This window comes from Sturnira hondurensis, unplaced genomic scaffold, assembly GCF_014824575.4.
Source record: "Sturnira hondurensis isolate 20B ecotype Veracruz unplaced genomic scaffold, ASM1482457v3 Scaffold0006437, whole genome shotgun sequence".
In the NCBI taxonomy this organism is placed as follows: Eukaryota; Metazoa; Chordata; class Mammalia; order Chiroptera; family Phyllostomidae; genus Sturnira; species Sturnira hondurensis.
Window position 1 is genome coordinate 2,708,602 of NW_028079068.1, and position 16,874 is coordinate 2,725,475.

The following is a 16,874-nucleotide window of genomic DNA, read 5'->3' on the forward strand; positions in this document are numbered from 1 at the left end:
AAACCTCCAGATCTTCTCATCTCTCTGAATGCCCCTTGGAATCCCTACCACTCTTTTTCCTTTAATTCTGCAGATTTTTATTAGATGTGGAGACTGGTCTCAACTCTTCCCTTTGCTTCAACTGCCACCTCTACTGGGATGTTTCCCTAAAACCGAATCTGCTCACTGTTCTACAAAAAGGAATAAGGGATCTCTACATACACTACTAGGGAGAGATCTCTAGTACTACATAAAGTAAAATTTCGAAAGTAAAGGGAAAAAGCGTAGCACGCCACTGCTTATCTAAGATGCCGTTGGGGTGGGATGACTTGTTTGCTTGCATTTTTAAACCATAAAAAATTACTTAAAACTTTATATAAAATATTAAAAATACAAAGATAAACAAAGGAATTAAACGGTTATCTATAAGGTAGAGAATAAAGAAGGTAGATAGGCAGATGAGATAGAAGGCTGAGTTCTCTGATTATACCCCATTACAGGTTTTACTTTAGAACTACATAAATGTTTTATCTGTAGTTATACAAATTTAAATTAAAAAATTAAATCCCTAAACATCAAAAGCAAAATGAAACAAATGAACTAGCCTATCAAGTGGGTAGCTTAACCATACAGAGAATAATCATTTACTTCAAGTAACTTTAAAAGATGATATTAAGTATCTCCAGTGCATACATGTAGTCTTGTTGTCTTTCTTGCCTTCTGTTTTGACAAACAACTCTGTAATTTCTACTTTCAGCACCGACTCTATCCTTCTATACTCATTCTGCGAGCCATATTTATGTTTTATATTTGATAGGCTTGTTCCACATTAGATTCCAAGAACAGGTGGTGCTGCAATGCCTGGGGAAGAAGGGACCTGACCGTCTTGGTGGGCTTATTATTTCCTACCTATGTCTCTTGTGTACATCACATCAATCAAATCTGCTTCGCCCTTCCCACAGCAACAGTTAGGTCTAGCTTGCAGTTTTTCCAATACGTACTTGTAAAACTAGCTTTAGGGATACAAGCTTTAGAAATACCAACACCATCGGCCTACTCCTCAGAGGTCTGGGTTCCCAAGGCCACAGGCTCAGAGACTAGCACAAGGCAAGGAGCTCCTCCTCTTTGGATATTTCAAATTCATGTTCCATAAGGCCCATCCCAACTTATAATAATTCCAACCTTTTGTCTTTGCTTGCAATCTTTTTAAAAATATATTTTATTATGTTATTACACTTGTCCCATTTCCCCATTTCATTCCCCTCCACCCTGCACACCCTCTCCCTCCCACATTCCCCCCTTTAGTTTATGTCCATGTATCTTAAGTTCTTCAGTTTTTACATTTCTCATACTATTCTTGCCCCATCCCCGTCTATTTTCTGCCTGCCATCTATGCTACTTCTTCTACCTTACCCCCCGCCTTCCTCCCACTCCCCTGTTGCTAACCCTCCATGTGATCTCCATTTCTGTGGTTCTGTTCCTGTTCTAGTTGTTTCCTTAGTTTGTTTTTAAGTGCGGTTGTAATTTTGAGTTTGCTGTCATTTTACTGTACATGTTTATGATATTTTTTTTCTTAGATAAGTCCCTTTAACAGTTCATACAATAAGGGCTTGGTGATGATGAACTCCTTGAATTTGATCTTATCTGAGAAGCACTTTATCTGTCCTTCCATTCTAAATGATTGCTGGACAGAGCAATCTTGGATGTAGGTCCTTGTCTTTCATGACTTGGAATATTTCTTTCCAGTCCCTTCTTGCTTCTAAGGTCTCTTTTGAGAAATCTGCTGACAGTCTGATGAGAACTCCTTTGTAGTTGACTGTCCCCTTATCTCTTGCTGCTTCTAGGATTTCCTTCCTCCCTCCCTTCCTCCCTCTATCTATCTATCTTTAGAGAGGAAAGGAAGGAGAGAAGGAGAGAAATATCAATGTATGTTTGCCTATGGTGAGTCCCCTGCTGGGAACTGGCCTGCAACCCAGGCATGTGCCCTGACTGGGAATCAAACCGCGATCGTGTGGTTCACAGCCTCGCACTCAATCCACTGAGCTACACCAGCCAGGGCATTCTCTCCTTCATTTTAATCTTGGCTAATGTAATTATGATGTGCATTGGTGTGTTCCTCCTTGGGTCCAACTTCTTTGGGACTCTCTGAGCTTCCTGGAAGTCCATTTCCTTTGCCAGATTGGGGAAGTTCTCCTTTATTATTTGCTCAAATAACTTTTCCACTTCTTGTTCCTATTCCCCTTCTGGTACCCCTATAATTTGGATGTTGGAACGTTTAAAGGTGTCCTGGAGGTTCCTAAGCCTCTCCTTATTTTTTTGAATTCTTGTTTCTTCATTCTGTTGTATTTGGTCATTTTTCCTTCCTTCTGGTCCACTCCATTGATTTAAGTCCCAGTTTCCTTCCCATCACTATTGGTTTCCTGTGCATCTCCCTTCATTTCACTTAGTTTAGCCTTCATTTGCTCATCTAATTTGTGACTAAAATCAACCAGTTCTGTGAGCATCCTGATCACCAGTATTTTGAACTGTGCATCTGATAGGCTATCTTTGTTGGCTATCTTTGTTGCTTAGAAGTATTGGCTCTGGGGCTTTTGAGCTGTTTTTCTGCTTGAGCCATAATGTTTTGGTGTGTTCTCGCCTGTTATGTATGAGGGGCAGAGCCTTAGGTGTTCACCAGGGCAGGGCAACCCAGGTTGCTGGGTTCTGACGCTGTATGTGGGGGCGGGGTCTGAGAGGGGAAAAATGGCGCTTTGCTCCACTCTCTGTTGCACCTCAGTCCCTCCTGCTGCTCCCCCTCAAGGAAACTGGGCATTTCTGGTGCTGATTCCCATGTGGGTGGGCTTATATGCGTTCTAGGACCCTGTGGGTCTCTCCAACCAACTTTCCTGTGAGGGTAGGAGTCTCTCCCTGTGCCTCAATCCCCACAAGTGTTTTCAATTGGTGTTTTGAGGCTTTATTTCCTGGTGCTGGGGACCTGGGTTGTACAATCTGTCTCGCTCCCCAGTTACCTGCACGTGAATGTGGGAACGCTACCCAGTCAGCCAGCCACCCTGCGCATGGTGCCCCGCGTCTCAATCACTTGTTTCACTGGGTCTGCCAGCCTCCACCTGGGTGCCCACGGTCTGCCCTGTGCCGCCTTGAGTGCCCAGGGTGTCTTGAGCGCCTGGTGTCACTGCTTCCTGTGCAGCGACCCCTCTCTGCTTGGCTGCCCGACTTCACACCACCTACGGGTCTGGATGAATGTGTCTATCTGAACTCCTTGGTTTTTGGACTTCCATACAGTTCAATTTTCTTTCAGTTTTGGCTGTTACTTTGTTTCTGAATTGTTGTTGTCCTTATTTTGGTTGTTAGAGGAGGCACAGTGTGTCTACCTATGCTTGCATCTTGGCTGGAAGTCTCAGTCTGCAAAGCAATCTTGAAAAAGAACAAAGATCAATGGAAAAGAAAAGAACCCCCAAACAAACCCACGCCTATATGATCAACTAATACATGACAAAGGAGGCAAGAATGGGGTAACGACAGTCTCTTCCATGAACGTTGTTGGGAAAACTGGACCGATGCACGCAAAGAACGAAACTGTACCACTTTCTCACAGCACATATAAGACTAAACTCAAAATGGATTAAAGACTTCAAATAAAGACCTGAAACTATAAATCTCCTAGAAGAAAACATAGGCAGTAAACACTCACATGGCTGTTAGCAGTATTTTTTTGGATATGTCTTCTTGGGCAAGGAAAAGAAAAGAAAAAACAAACAATGGGACTTCTTCAAACCCAAAAGATTTTGTAGACCGAAGGAAAGCAGCAAAATGAAAGACAACCCACTGAAAGGGAGAAGTAGTCACAAGTGATAATCCAGTAAGAAGTTAATATCCAAAACACATTAAGGAACTCGTACACCACCACCAAAACAAACAAACAATCGAATTTAAAAAATGGGCAGAGAACCCGAATAAACACTTCTCCAAAGAGGACATACAGACGGCCAATAGACATGTGAAAAGATCCTCAACATGACTCAACACAGGCAAATGCAAATTCAAACCATAATGAGATTTCACTTCACACCTGTCAGAATGGCTAGTATCAATAAATTACTGGTTCAAGTATTGGTGAGGACGTGGAGAAAAAAGAACCTGCTTGCACTGTTGGTGGGATTACAAACTGGTGCAGCCACTATGAAAACCAGTTTAAAGGCTATTCACAAAATTAAAATTAGAACTACCATATAACCAGCAATCCCACTTCTGGGTATTTATCCCAAAAATCCAAACCACTAATTCAAAAGTACATTATGTACGCACCTCTGTGTTCACTGCAGCACTGTTTATTACAGCCAAGATATGGAAGCAACCTAAGTGTCCATCTATAGACAAATAGGTAAAGATGTGATATGTTTATACAATAATAGTTCTCAGCTGTAAAAAAGAATGAAATCTTGCCATTTGCTACAATATGGATGACCTAGAAGGTACTATGCTAAGTGAAATAACTCAGACCAAAAAACACAAACACTACCTGACTTCACTTTTATGTGGAATCAAAGACAAAATAAACCAACAAACAAAACAAACTCACAGATATAGAGAACAAATTTATGGTTGCCAATGGGAGGGGGAGTTTTGGGGACTGGGTATAAAAGATGAAGGGATTAAAAATTACAAATTGACATTTATAAAAATAGTCATGGGGATATAGAGTATTATATAAAGAATATAGTCAATAATACTTTAATAATTATATATGGTATCAGATGGGTACCAGACCTAATAGGCTTGTCACTTCATAAATTGTATAAGTGTCTAATCACTATGGTACACTCCTGAAGCTAATACAATATTGTATGTCAACTAATTTAATTTTTTTATTTTTTAAAAATTAGAAATAATTAGCATTACAAAATGAATTAAAATGGTTCCTCATTGACATTACAAAATGAATTAAAAGGGTTCCTGATTGGTCTTAACTAGTGTGGTTCAGTTAGTCGGGCATTGTCCTGCAAAGTGAAAGGCTGCCAGTCAGGGCCCATGTCTGGGTTGTGGGTTCAATCCTAGGTCAGGGTATTTATGAGAAGCAACTGACTGATGTTTCTCTCTCCCACTAATGTTTGTCTCCTGCATTAATGTTCCCCTCCTTCCTTTCCCCTCTCTTTCTAAAAAATAAGTAAATGTATTTTTTTTAAATTGGCCCTGGTTGGTATGGTTCAGTGGAATGAGTGCCAGCCCACAAACCAAAGGGTCGCTGGCAGTTCGATTCCCAGTCTAGGGCATATGCCTGAGTTACAGGCCAGGTCCCCAATTGGAGGCATGGGAGAGGCAATCATATACTGATGTTCCTCTCCTTCTCTTTTCCCCTCCCTAAAAAAATAAATAAAATAAAATAAGATAAAATAATAAAAATGGTTGTACCAAAACTGTCCTAATAAGCCCTATAATATATAATGCATATACTGTTATGGGAGAATGAGTGGCCAGAGGGGAAATAACGGCAGGGCCCTCATCATTGCATTCTAACAAAGAACTTAATACAGATGGTTAAAAGCAAAGGAAGACATGTCTACCCAGTAGTCCTAAGCCTGGTTCAGTAAGACTGCCAGGCATTCCAAAAGACAAGAGTAAACTATGATAACGTAGGAGGAGGGAAGGCCTTGAAAGTCTGTGTATTATCTCCACTAGCTGGGAAAAAGAAAACCTTGAGACTGTGTGTTCATTCCAAGGCCTGGAAGGGGGAAGGGGGAAGGGGGAAGGGAAGGGACCTACAGTGACGAAAGAAAAGCCCATAAAACAACTTTGATTAACTGCCTGCCTCCTGTTGCATATACAAAATAAACAAATAAAGCTTGAATGAAGATAAGAATTCGGGCTAACAGACCTCCATACCTATGTTTGGGTAGTCACGTCTCCCCAGGAAAGCTGGCACCACCTTTACCCATCAATCAATATGTAACTTCTTCACCCCCATCCTGTCAACTGTATAAGTTCCCAGAACAAAGGACTCGCTGTCTTGGCCCTCTTGGCTTACTGCCACACGGAGGGCCCTGGCCACCCAGCCGCTAGCCAGGGTGTTACAGAACAGAGCCACGGGGGGGTTGTGATATACTATTAGCAAAAGCACTCCCCCACTAGGTTCACTACGCCTGCCACCAGAGGAAAGACGTCTCTCAATGCCAGAGATTTGTGAAAGGAAAATGTTTATTAAAAGCTATACAGACTCAAAGAAGTGACCCCATGTCTTCATTAAATTATTAAAGTCTTTTAGGATACCCACGGGAACACAGTCCTTCCTTCTCCCCCTGCCCTGTTCAGGAAAAAAAGCAGAAATCCGTGATTCAGGCTCCCAGCACCATCAGCTGTGTCACTGTCACCGCTGTGTCTCCAGTTAATCCAAAGCCATGTGGCACCTTCTCATGGCCCACCGGCAAGAGTCCTTTCACCCTTTTTCTTCCTGGCAAAGTCTCTTCTGCTTCCTAAGCCACATGGCAAAAGGGAGCACCCCAAAGCCATGTGGTCTTCACTCACCCCACTCTGCCAAAGCCGCATGGTTCTCTCTCCAATGGCTGCCGCATCTGGGTTTAAATCCCCATGCCAATCTTCCTCAGCAGCCCCATTTCTGACTCCTCCTACAACTGGTTACACCTACCAGCATTCCCATATCCTTCCAGTTTTACTGGGCTGCCAAAGTGAGTCTGGGCAGGCGTGGCCCCATGGTGTGGAGCCAATCATCTCCAAGGTCTCACGCAGGGGGAGTTGCTCCCCAGTTACGTCTTGGATGGAAGGCCCCTGGCTCAAAGCATGAACACAGCTATTTAACATATCTATGCAACCAGTTAAAGGTTATAGATATGTTAAATGACTATGCCAGAGGTTAGCTGCAAAGATGTTGCTATGCAAACAGCTCTCAATGGCCCTGGCTCTGAGTCCCTTCCCCTAATTCAAACCTGTAGGGGGAAGAGGTGAAGACATCGTATATATTTTTCTAATACTTCCTGGACCCTATTCCAAACCCCTATTTGGGGCCCCCCTCTTGGGTGCAGCCTGTTACAAGGGAGTCTCTGGCCACCAGGCCCCTGGCCATCTCTTTTGGACACCAGGCTTCTGGACACCTCGCTTTTGCTTTCCCATTAGAACTTAGCACTAATAAACTCTGCTTGCATGTTAGTAGGCTTACTGATCTGTAATTCTTCACGGTGTCGGTAAGAAGAACTGAGTTTCTGGGTGTCTATATATTTTTATATTACATTAGTATCTATTTTAATAATAAATACATCACTAAATATATATTTATTTCCATATATTTGGAAAAATTATTTCAATGTAATTAAGAGCCAATATTTCAAGTACTGGAGAAGTGAAATACATATAAAATGAAAAAGATAAAACCCTACCATTATAAGTTAGACTTAAAAATACCAATATATACTTCTGAAGTATTTTCTTTCTCTTTTTAAAGTCAAGTATACCTGTTAAATTATTCTCCTGAAAGAAACAGAAAAATGACTAACCCAATTGTGATAATAAGCACCCCTAGCCCCCAACTGTGGTCTCCAAAACCCATTTCTGATTAAAAGGAACCAAGGATCCTAGAAGAAATGGCTAGTTCCAAGTCTAGAACAGAAAATGACCAGTATCTTGTCAAAACAGAAAGCAAAGGAGACAACAATGACTTACGATGACTGTATCAGAAGGACTTAGGAATCAATGTGAGGTTCCCATTGCCAAATGGCACAATTTGAAAAGCAGTAAGAATAATTACAACACATTCTGTTAATAATCCATGATTTTATAATGAAAAACACAAACACCTACCACTCATAAGTCACCTCAGAAAAATACTAACAATCTAGGTCACTACTCTAAAAACTAGCAACAAAAGAGAAGGAACCAATGTTTAACTTATCTTCCCTGTTTAACCAAAGAAGAAAGTTCTCTTTCTATGCCAGTGATGAAATAAAGAGGAATGGTAAAATCAGAATATCATCATTTTACAAAGTCCTAATGAAATATGAAATTTTGACAGTGATCATTAATGGGCACTAACATCTATAGGGAACCTATCCACATGGAATGGCCAATGTAGCACAGCCCTATAGGAATGCCCACAGGCTCGTGTCTGCACACAGGACACCAAACCCACAGATCGGCTTTCCTGTGGGAAATCAGGCCTGCATTATACCTAGGCTGCTTTGAGGCTTGCTCTTGCTAAAACTCCCTCACCCTGAGTTGAGGTAGAAAATGCTTACTGCATATCTTTAAAGTAACTTCCTGAAGTCTGTGCTATTTCTCCCAAGGACTGAAGTGTAACCAGACCAATTACTCTTATTGTTCCCTTGCATTTGCAACATTTTTCCTTGTTAATCTGTAAGAAGTAATCAGTAACATTCTTTCCTTTGTTCTCTCAAGCAAACCTAAACATAATAAATGAGAACCTTCTTTGATGTACATTATTAGTAAGCAAATAAAAGCTTGTCAAGGTGAGGGTCGAGGCGCTCTCCTCTCGAGAGAGAGTGGCCATGCTGTCCCCTTTTCTCCACAGGACTTCGGTAGTCCTTGTGAATTTGTTTGCTGCATCCACAACATACAGACCCTGCTGGACAGAGTCCACATCAAACATCAGAGAAGAGAAAGACAACCAAACATCAATCATGTGCCTCCCAACTGAAATACATATGGACATATAGAGGAGAGAAAATACTCTCATGCCAGCTCCCCACCCTTCCTCGTACCCAAGGGGACCTGAATCTGTATCAGCCTCTACATTTTTATTACCAGTTTACACAAAATACAGAAGAGAGAGAAGCACATTGAATGACTCAATGAAAAGAGCAAAATTCAGAATAAGGCTAACTCTAACTAAAAACCCAGATTATCAAACAAATATGTTAAAAGAGAGGATAAAGAAAGCAAGTGAGACAAAGGGGTAGTGTGAGACTAAAAGATTTAAAATATATATATATATTTAAGACTCACCCAAAGATATGTTTATTGCTTTTGGAACGAGAAGAAGGGAGAGAGAACTAGAGAAGAGGAGGGAGTAGGGAGAGAAGTGGTAGAGGCCAGGGAGAGATCAATGTGAGAGAGAAACATGGACTGGTTGCCTCCTGTACGCGCCTTGACCGTGCATCAAACCTGCCACCCAGGCATGTGCCCTCACTGGGAATTGAACCTGTAGCTTTTTCGTATACTAGATGATGCTCCAACCAACTAAGTCACCCCAGACAGGGCAACAAAAGGTTTATCTGGGACAAATCAACCAAATGCATCAGATCCTGAAAGAAACCACTGTTTAAAAAAAGAAACTACAAGAAATAGATATTTGATCACTGTTTGAATGTTTGACGATATTAAGAAATATAACTTTTTACATATAAATTAATGTGGTGATTATGTTTATTAAAAAATTTTTCACAGAAATAAACACTGAAATATTTTATGGATCAGATGATATAAAGCCTGGGATTAACTTCCACATAATCTAGTGGTGGTGGGAAGCATCAGGTTATCCTACATAAAGTAAGATGATTATTGACTTAGGTAATGGGTGCATGGCAATCTGTTATGCTAAACTGTCACATTTTGGGGAATGCTTAGAATTATCTACCACAAAAAAACAAAAATTTTATCTTTAGCTATAAACTCTTCAGCGCTCCATTGGGACCACAGATGACATCTCTACCTCAGTCTTATAGACAAACTCAATCACACAGAAGCCTCTCTCCCACTTTCTACTTCCCTGCTCTCTTATCTGCATGGAAAGGAACCACCCCGCCTGGCAGCGAAGCCTCTGTCATCTTCCACGTCAACCAGGTGTATCACACCCTGAGTGGACTGTAACTCAGCCCTCCTTCCCGTATCACCACCACGCCAGTTCACCTCTCACTAGTGCTTCCTAATTCTAATTCATCCTCCATCATCACCTCTCTAGTCTTTCTTCCCAAAATACCCCAACAAGAACCTTATTATTTGAACCAATTTTAATATCCTCACCATCCTCACTCATTTAACATTAGAGATAGCTATTGGACTCTATATCTAAATTAACTGATTATAACTTTTTATGTTTTGGGGACAGAAGCAGAGTAAATAAACAAGCTTACTGAAAATTAATTGATTATAAAGAAGCATCAACCAATCTCTCAAATTTGTCCTTTCGATTTGAATCCCTTCAAATTCTCATCTCTCATTATCCCGAGTTCTTCTTGTTGCATTACTCTACCCTGTTGATTATTATATGCTGCTTTGGCTTTTGCATTTTCTGGACTGATCATTCCCATGGGCTAGTGGAGTTCACCTGATAAACTACAATTGATGTGATGAAAACACTAACAAAACACACCTAGTGTAAACAATTATCATATATAAACCAAAGTGATGTGACACTCTAGAATACAGAACCAAAATCAGTAGTATTTGGAAGGGAACTTTGAGAGGATTTATTTTATACCGCAATTCACATAAATAATGGTTATTCCATTCCTTAAACTGGTTTCACAACAATTAGAAAAGTTTATTTCCTGCACCAAACTCGGTTGTGGCTTTTGATGAAGGTTCCCATTAAGAAGAGTTGTGGATACTTTTGAAACAAAAAAAGAGGTATTTTAGTTAGTAGTGGTTATAGTCATTTAAAGTGAACCCTAAATTCCTATAGTTCCGAGAGGAAACAAGCTGAAAATGAAATGTAAAGAAACTTGGCTGTGTGACTGATTACTCAAGAATCCTAAACACTACTTTTTACATTTTACACTTCAGATTAATAATCATTTTTCCATAATCAGATTCAGTTCCATCACAGATCTGTTCCAAATTAAAGGAACTGCCAAAAGAAACTATCAACGAATCATGATCCAAAAGAATTAACCTGGCATTTAGCTGTAAGACACCAACAGAAATGTTGTAAATGTGTTTATGGAAGTGGGCGGGGTGGCGTGGGGGAAGAAACACCACTGGCCCTGACTGGTGTGGCTCAGTTGGTTGGGCACCCCTCGACAAGGCTAAAGGTCGTCAGTTCAATTCCTGGTGAGGGCACATGCCTGGTTGCAGGCAGGTCCCTGGCTGGGGGCAACCTTTCCCTTGCATGTTGATGTTCCTCTCCCTCTCTTTTTCATATGTATCATTATAGAGCTTATCATCAAAATAAAAACAAATTTAAAGGGGGGAGCCTTAAAAATCGAATTGTCAACACTGAGTAAAATTATAAAGAAATGAAATAACGTCAAATATAGAATAACGGTGTCCTCGGAGAGGACAGGAAGGCAGGGGTGCCATCAGGACTTTTATATTGGTACTGTTTTATTCCAACTATTGAGATGAGTTCTCTATTATTCTTCATAAATGTATACACCTTTAAAGTAGTACAGCATTTCATATATGTAGTGCTCTAATTTGACACTTTTCATTTATTTTTTTTACATCGAGGCAAAAGATTCAAGACTTGATCCACTCACCTGATTAGACTTTTCTACTGTACTGCTGGGAACCTCAGTAGTGTCTTTCACAAAAAAGTTATCTATGATGTGTCGCTCTGCACATTCTTGGCTACAAACTGGACATCGAACGACGCCAACTGCAAAGACAAATTCACATTTTAAGATTTTTATTAAAATGAGGTACCGCTAACATATTATATTATTTTCAGATGTACAACATGATATCTGTATACACTGTAAAACAGTCACCACAATGAGTTAACATCCGTCACTATGCGGTAACAAAAATGTTTTTTCTTTGGGTAGGAACTTTCAGATCCACTCTCCTACTTTCAAATACTCGATATAGTATTATTAACTACAGTCACCATGCTGTACATTATACTCTCATGACTTATTCATTTCAGAATAGGAAATTTGTATCTTACCAATCTCTTCACCCATTTAATTCACCCCAAATCCCTCCTTAGGCAAACACTAATCTGTTCTCTACATCCATGAGCTTGCATTTTAAGGTTTTTAATAAATCTACCAAGCACTAAACCAATATAGCTCATCCAAACTGTGAATAGTTTCTTTTATAATGTTAACTCTCTTCAAACTCCTACCTGCCGTTACTAACACAGAGCAATTCAGTTTATGTACGTATATGGATTACGTGTGTGTATACATATCCCCACAGCTATTATTTAATGGAGTCCTCATAATTTTAAGTGAGCTACGTTTCCAAATGAACATCCCTGTGCACTACACTCAAACACTCTCTATCAGTGGTTTTCAAATAGTGATAAGAACCACACTGGAGATTTCTAAAAGAACAGAGAGCTCTGGTTCTCTCTGAACCTATCGAATCAGGATTTGGCAAAGTGGTACACAGACAATCTTGTTTTGTTTAAAATCTACTTGGGAGATTTTGCTTAATCTACTTGGCTAATTAAATGTTTAAAAATCTAATAAAAACTTGATGCTGTAATTTGTACCAAGGAGATCTCAAAAAGTTCTCAATAGTTTTATGAAATGAAGTGCATAAAAATAAACACAAAGTAACCTAAAGGTCCATTTTCTTTGCACATCCAAGCAATAAACAAATGTTTTTATTTAAAAAATCCATTTAAGGAGCTCCAGTGGCACAATCAATTAGTGTGCAGTACTTATAAAAAATCCATTTTACAATGGCAAAAAGAGTGTATCAAGTACTTAGAAATATATTTTTTAATCATGTAAGGCCATGTGGAAAAAATCAAACTACATTTAGAAATCTTAAATATATCTAAATAATAAAAAGTGTCACGTTCATGATGGTAAAAATGGCAAATCTCCCCAAACATACCTACAGATTCAATGCAGTTTTAATAATAACCCCAACAAGAATATCAATAAAATTTTTTAAAGATTTATTTACTTATTTATTTGAGAGAAGGGAGAAAGAAAGGGAGAGAGGAACATCGATGTTCGAGAGAAACATCAATTGGTTGCCTCTCGCATACCCACAACTGGGGACCTGGCCCACAACCCAGGCATCGAATCTGTGACCTTTCAGTTCACAGGCCGGCACTCAACCCACTGAGCTACACCAGCAAGGGCACAATAGAATTTTTCATTGAAGTGAATAAAGAACTAGTTAGTCAAAAGACTGCTATGAAGAAAGTGAAAAACAAGCTCCAAACTGGAAGATCTACCCAACACATGGTACTAACAAAGGATTAATAATTGAAATCTGTAATGTGATAATGCATTTTACAGAAGATTGCATAACCACATTTCCCCTTATTTCTCCAGATAAATATGGCTAAAAACTATAGACATTCTGCATAAAACAATCATAAGACAGGTAAAGATAGAAGCAATGTAACAGGGAGCAGCCAGGAAGAATTTGGAATGGGGTCCAGAGCTTAGGGTGTCCAGGAAATATTAAGATGTCCTCACCAGCCCTGCCAAGGTGTCATTTGGGGGAAGGACAAATGGAACAGGGCCAATGAGAGCTGTTTGCATAGCAACAGTTTCGCAGCTAACCTCTGGCATGGACATTTAACATATCTATAACCTTTAACTGGTTTCATAGATATGTTAAATAGCTGTGGCCATGCTTTGAGCCAGGGAGAAGGGAGTGGCTTCTACCCAGGATGTAACTGGGGGCTGGTCCCCTGAGTTACAGGGCCTGTGTGAGAGCTTGGAGTAGATTGGCTCCAGGCCATGGGGAGACACCTGCCCAGACTCACTATGGCAGCCCAGTAAAGCTGGGAGGATATGGGAGTCCGTCATGGTAGGTGTAACTGACTGTAGGAGGAGTCGGAAATGGGGCTGCAAAGGAGGACTGGCCTAGTGATTTAAACACAGACGTGGCAGCCATAGGGAGAGACATACGCACAGTTTTAGCAAAGTAAGGATCCCCTCTTGGTGAGGCGAAAGGAGAGCCATGTGGTTTTGGGCAGAGTGAGGACCCCCTCCTGCCCATGTGAAAGAGAACCACGTGCTTTGCCAGAGTGGGGACCTCTGCAGCCAGGTGAAGAAGAAAGCCACAAGCTTTTGGTAGAGTGTGGACCCCTGCAGCTCTGGTAGAAGAGGCTCACGTGGCTTTGGGGTGCTCCCTTTGGCCATGTGGCCTGGGAAGCAGTTTTTGGCATCCCTGGGTGGGTCAAATATTGCCACCCCTTGGACCCCTGTGTTCGGTAACAGTTTTTGGCAACTCTGGTGGGAAGATAATTGTCCAAGGAAGACCTACCCCCTCAGGTTCGAGAGAGTGAGACTTCGGAATTTTCCCAGCCTCTGAGATTTTCTCTGCACTCTTGAGGGCATTAGCCACCTAGTCACGCCTGGAAGGGTGAAAAGGAAATGAAGCGGGGAGCAAGCAGAGACATGAAAGAAAGTGTTTTGGGTTGAAAACTTGGTTTCTGACTGGTCTTTTGCAATAATGGAGCTGGAATTGTGGGCAATAGCAGGGGAAATACCCGGACTTTACACCATCCGTATTCTTTTTGCTCTGAATCTTTGTTTGCTTTGTTATTGTAACATGGTGTGGCCTACTTATATTTTGAGTGATAAGCTGAGATGGCCTGTGAATGGTTCTCTGAGTTACTACATCATTACTAGATTGAAACAGTATTGCAGGCAGTGTGAACTCATGGAAGAGTTACACATTGCACAACGGCCTTGTGCCAGAGACAGAGAAGCATGTAATGGTCCAGAAGGAAAAAGGGGTCTCAAAACCTGTCCCTGATACTGGATCACAGGAGGAGAAAGATGATGAGGAAAGAAATCTCATTAATGCTCTGAACCTGGGGGATGAGGGGCCCCAGACAGCAGGAACTCCCGTGATGGCGCTGCCTTCTGGGGAGGTGAGGCCAACTATAGCTTCTCCAGCCCTGCAAGTGGTATAAGTCTCCAACATGGATTCACAGCCTTTTTGAGTGGGCCCTGCTCACCCACCGCACCAGGAATTGCCAGGAGCCTCTTTGGCTCCCAAAAAGGGAGCCACAGGGGCCCCACCTTCACAGGTGGACAGAGCCTGCTCTCCACCTGCATTGGTGGCTGCAGCCTCAGCACCCAATGGGCGGAGGGTGGCTCTGTGGTGCCGCCACGCCCATGGGTGGAAGGGACTCCTGAAACTGCAGTCCTGGGACCTTTACAGGTGGGCAGAACCCAAGTCAAGGTGCCGCCATTTGGGGTAACATAGATGAGCCACATGAGTGCCCCACCATGGAGGACAAAACATGCATGGGCATCGCCATCTTGGATGACCCCACATGCACGGGTACCGCCATACTGGATGACCCTACATGCACGGGCGGCACCATCTTGGAACTGAGTAAGGCTTCTCTTCAGATTATGAGCTGTATGCTGTTGCTGTGTGGGCACTGCAGCAGTCAGGTTCTCTGTGTAACTGGTTCTGATAGTAATGGCTCTGGTTCTGAGGTCCAAGAGTGACCATCTGATTTATAGGGTGCTTGCAAGGTCTAAGCTTCAGAAACCTCCAAGATGTCCCTGCCAATCTAGGGACTTTTAGTGGAAGGTACCTGTAGTGCTAGGGACTTTTAGCTGCCACATACTGAGTTTAAGTAGTGAGTTTAAGTATAATCCTTCCCTTGTGGGAAAGGAACCAAGAGTAAAAGACAATGAGTTAAATCTAGATGAGTAGAAATATGTATAAAGGATGTGAAAGTTTTAAACCTGGAGTAAAGGAAACCTCAACTACTTGTTTTCTGGTTTCGTGGGAAAAGAGCAAATTTCTAACATGTGGTTGTGTTTCTGATCAGAAACCTGTATTGTAAGACCCAGTGAAGGTCACTGTAGCCAGCTGGGGAGGATGCCTTTGCCACTAGGGACCCAGGAAGGGTCATTTGGGGCTGATGAGTGCTTCAGCCTGAGGCAAAGCAGCATGTCTCTGTCACGAGACCAGGCCTGAAGGAGCATGTCTCTGCGAGGCACCAGTGGACGCACTGGTGCAAGAGAATGCCTCTACCTGTATATTGTTCCCGAACTCTGTTTCAGATTTTGCTCTGTATCTACTCTGAAAAGGAAATTGAGGATTCCAGGAAAAGTTGAAGCTTCATACTCCGTAGAAAGTAAACAAGGAAAAGGATTTTCCATCACGCTTTGTATTTTTCTCCCTTCCTGATCCCTCCAGAATTTGGCATTCTGAAGAAATGAGTGGTGACATAAAGTTTCTTTGCATAAAACCATTAAGACCAGTCAGTCTTTAATAGTGGTTTTGTTAACCAGGACTTTGACTGGAATGTCAGGCCTGAAGGAGGCATGTATGGGTTCTGGTCATTACCAGAAAGCCCCAACGAACTGGGATTGACCTGTGAAGCTAGTGAAAGCCCATGAGAAAAGCCTGGTACTTTGGTTGGTTGTGCAGTTTGTGGCAGTCTTTCCAGGAAAGGAACGAAGGTTGCCTTCCTGAAAGATGGCTAAAAAGGAACCTGTAAGCACAATGGAGGCTCAAGGTTTTGAGTGAAACGACTGGTACAGGCGAAGCCAGATGGCAGGCGTGTGGCTCTGCTTCTGTGCCCCGAGGGGAGGACTGAGAAGTCAATTTGAGGGTTCCCTGTGAGTTCCAGAAAAGTGGACTTAAGGATCATTAGTGATCCAGGCTGCTCTTGGTGTGTCTATGCAAACGAACAGGCAAAATCAAAAGCGGGACCCAAAGTAGTCCCTGTAATAACAGTGAGGGTGATCTTCAGGAGAAAAACTGTGGTTCAAGGAAAATCACAATGCTCAGTATTGGACATCAGAATGGCACAGCTAACTGTCTTGAAAGTTTGTTTTAAGAGTTGAAACCAGCGCGGGCCTGCGAACCACACGATCGCCGTTCAATTCCCAGTCAGGGCACATGCCTGGGTTGCAGGCCAGTTCCCGGCAGGGGCCAGTTCCCAGCAGGGGATACACGAGAAGCAACCATACAGTGATGTTTCTCTTCCTCTCTCCTTCCCTTCCCCTCTAAAGATAAATAAATAAAATATTAAAAAAAAA

General features: G+C 41.8%; 1 protein-coding gene across 2 annotated transcripts in view; it reads right to left on the minus strand.

Moving 5' to 3' along the window:
- The window catches only part of TRIM24 (tripartite motif containing 24), a 140,148-nt gene that overhangs the window by 62,447 nt on the left and 60,827 nt on the right, over positions 1-16,874 (minus strand). For both annotated transcript variants that reach the window (XM_037049120.1, XM_037049119.1), the window contains exon 2: positions 11,421-11,539. In XM_037049120.1, the coding sequence (XP_036905015.1) occupies positions 11,421-11,539 (119 nt within the window). The remainder of the gene's footprint in view (positions 1-11,420; positions 11,540-16,874) is intronic.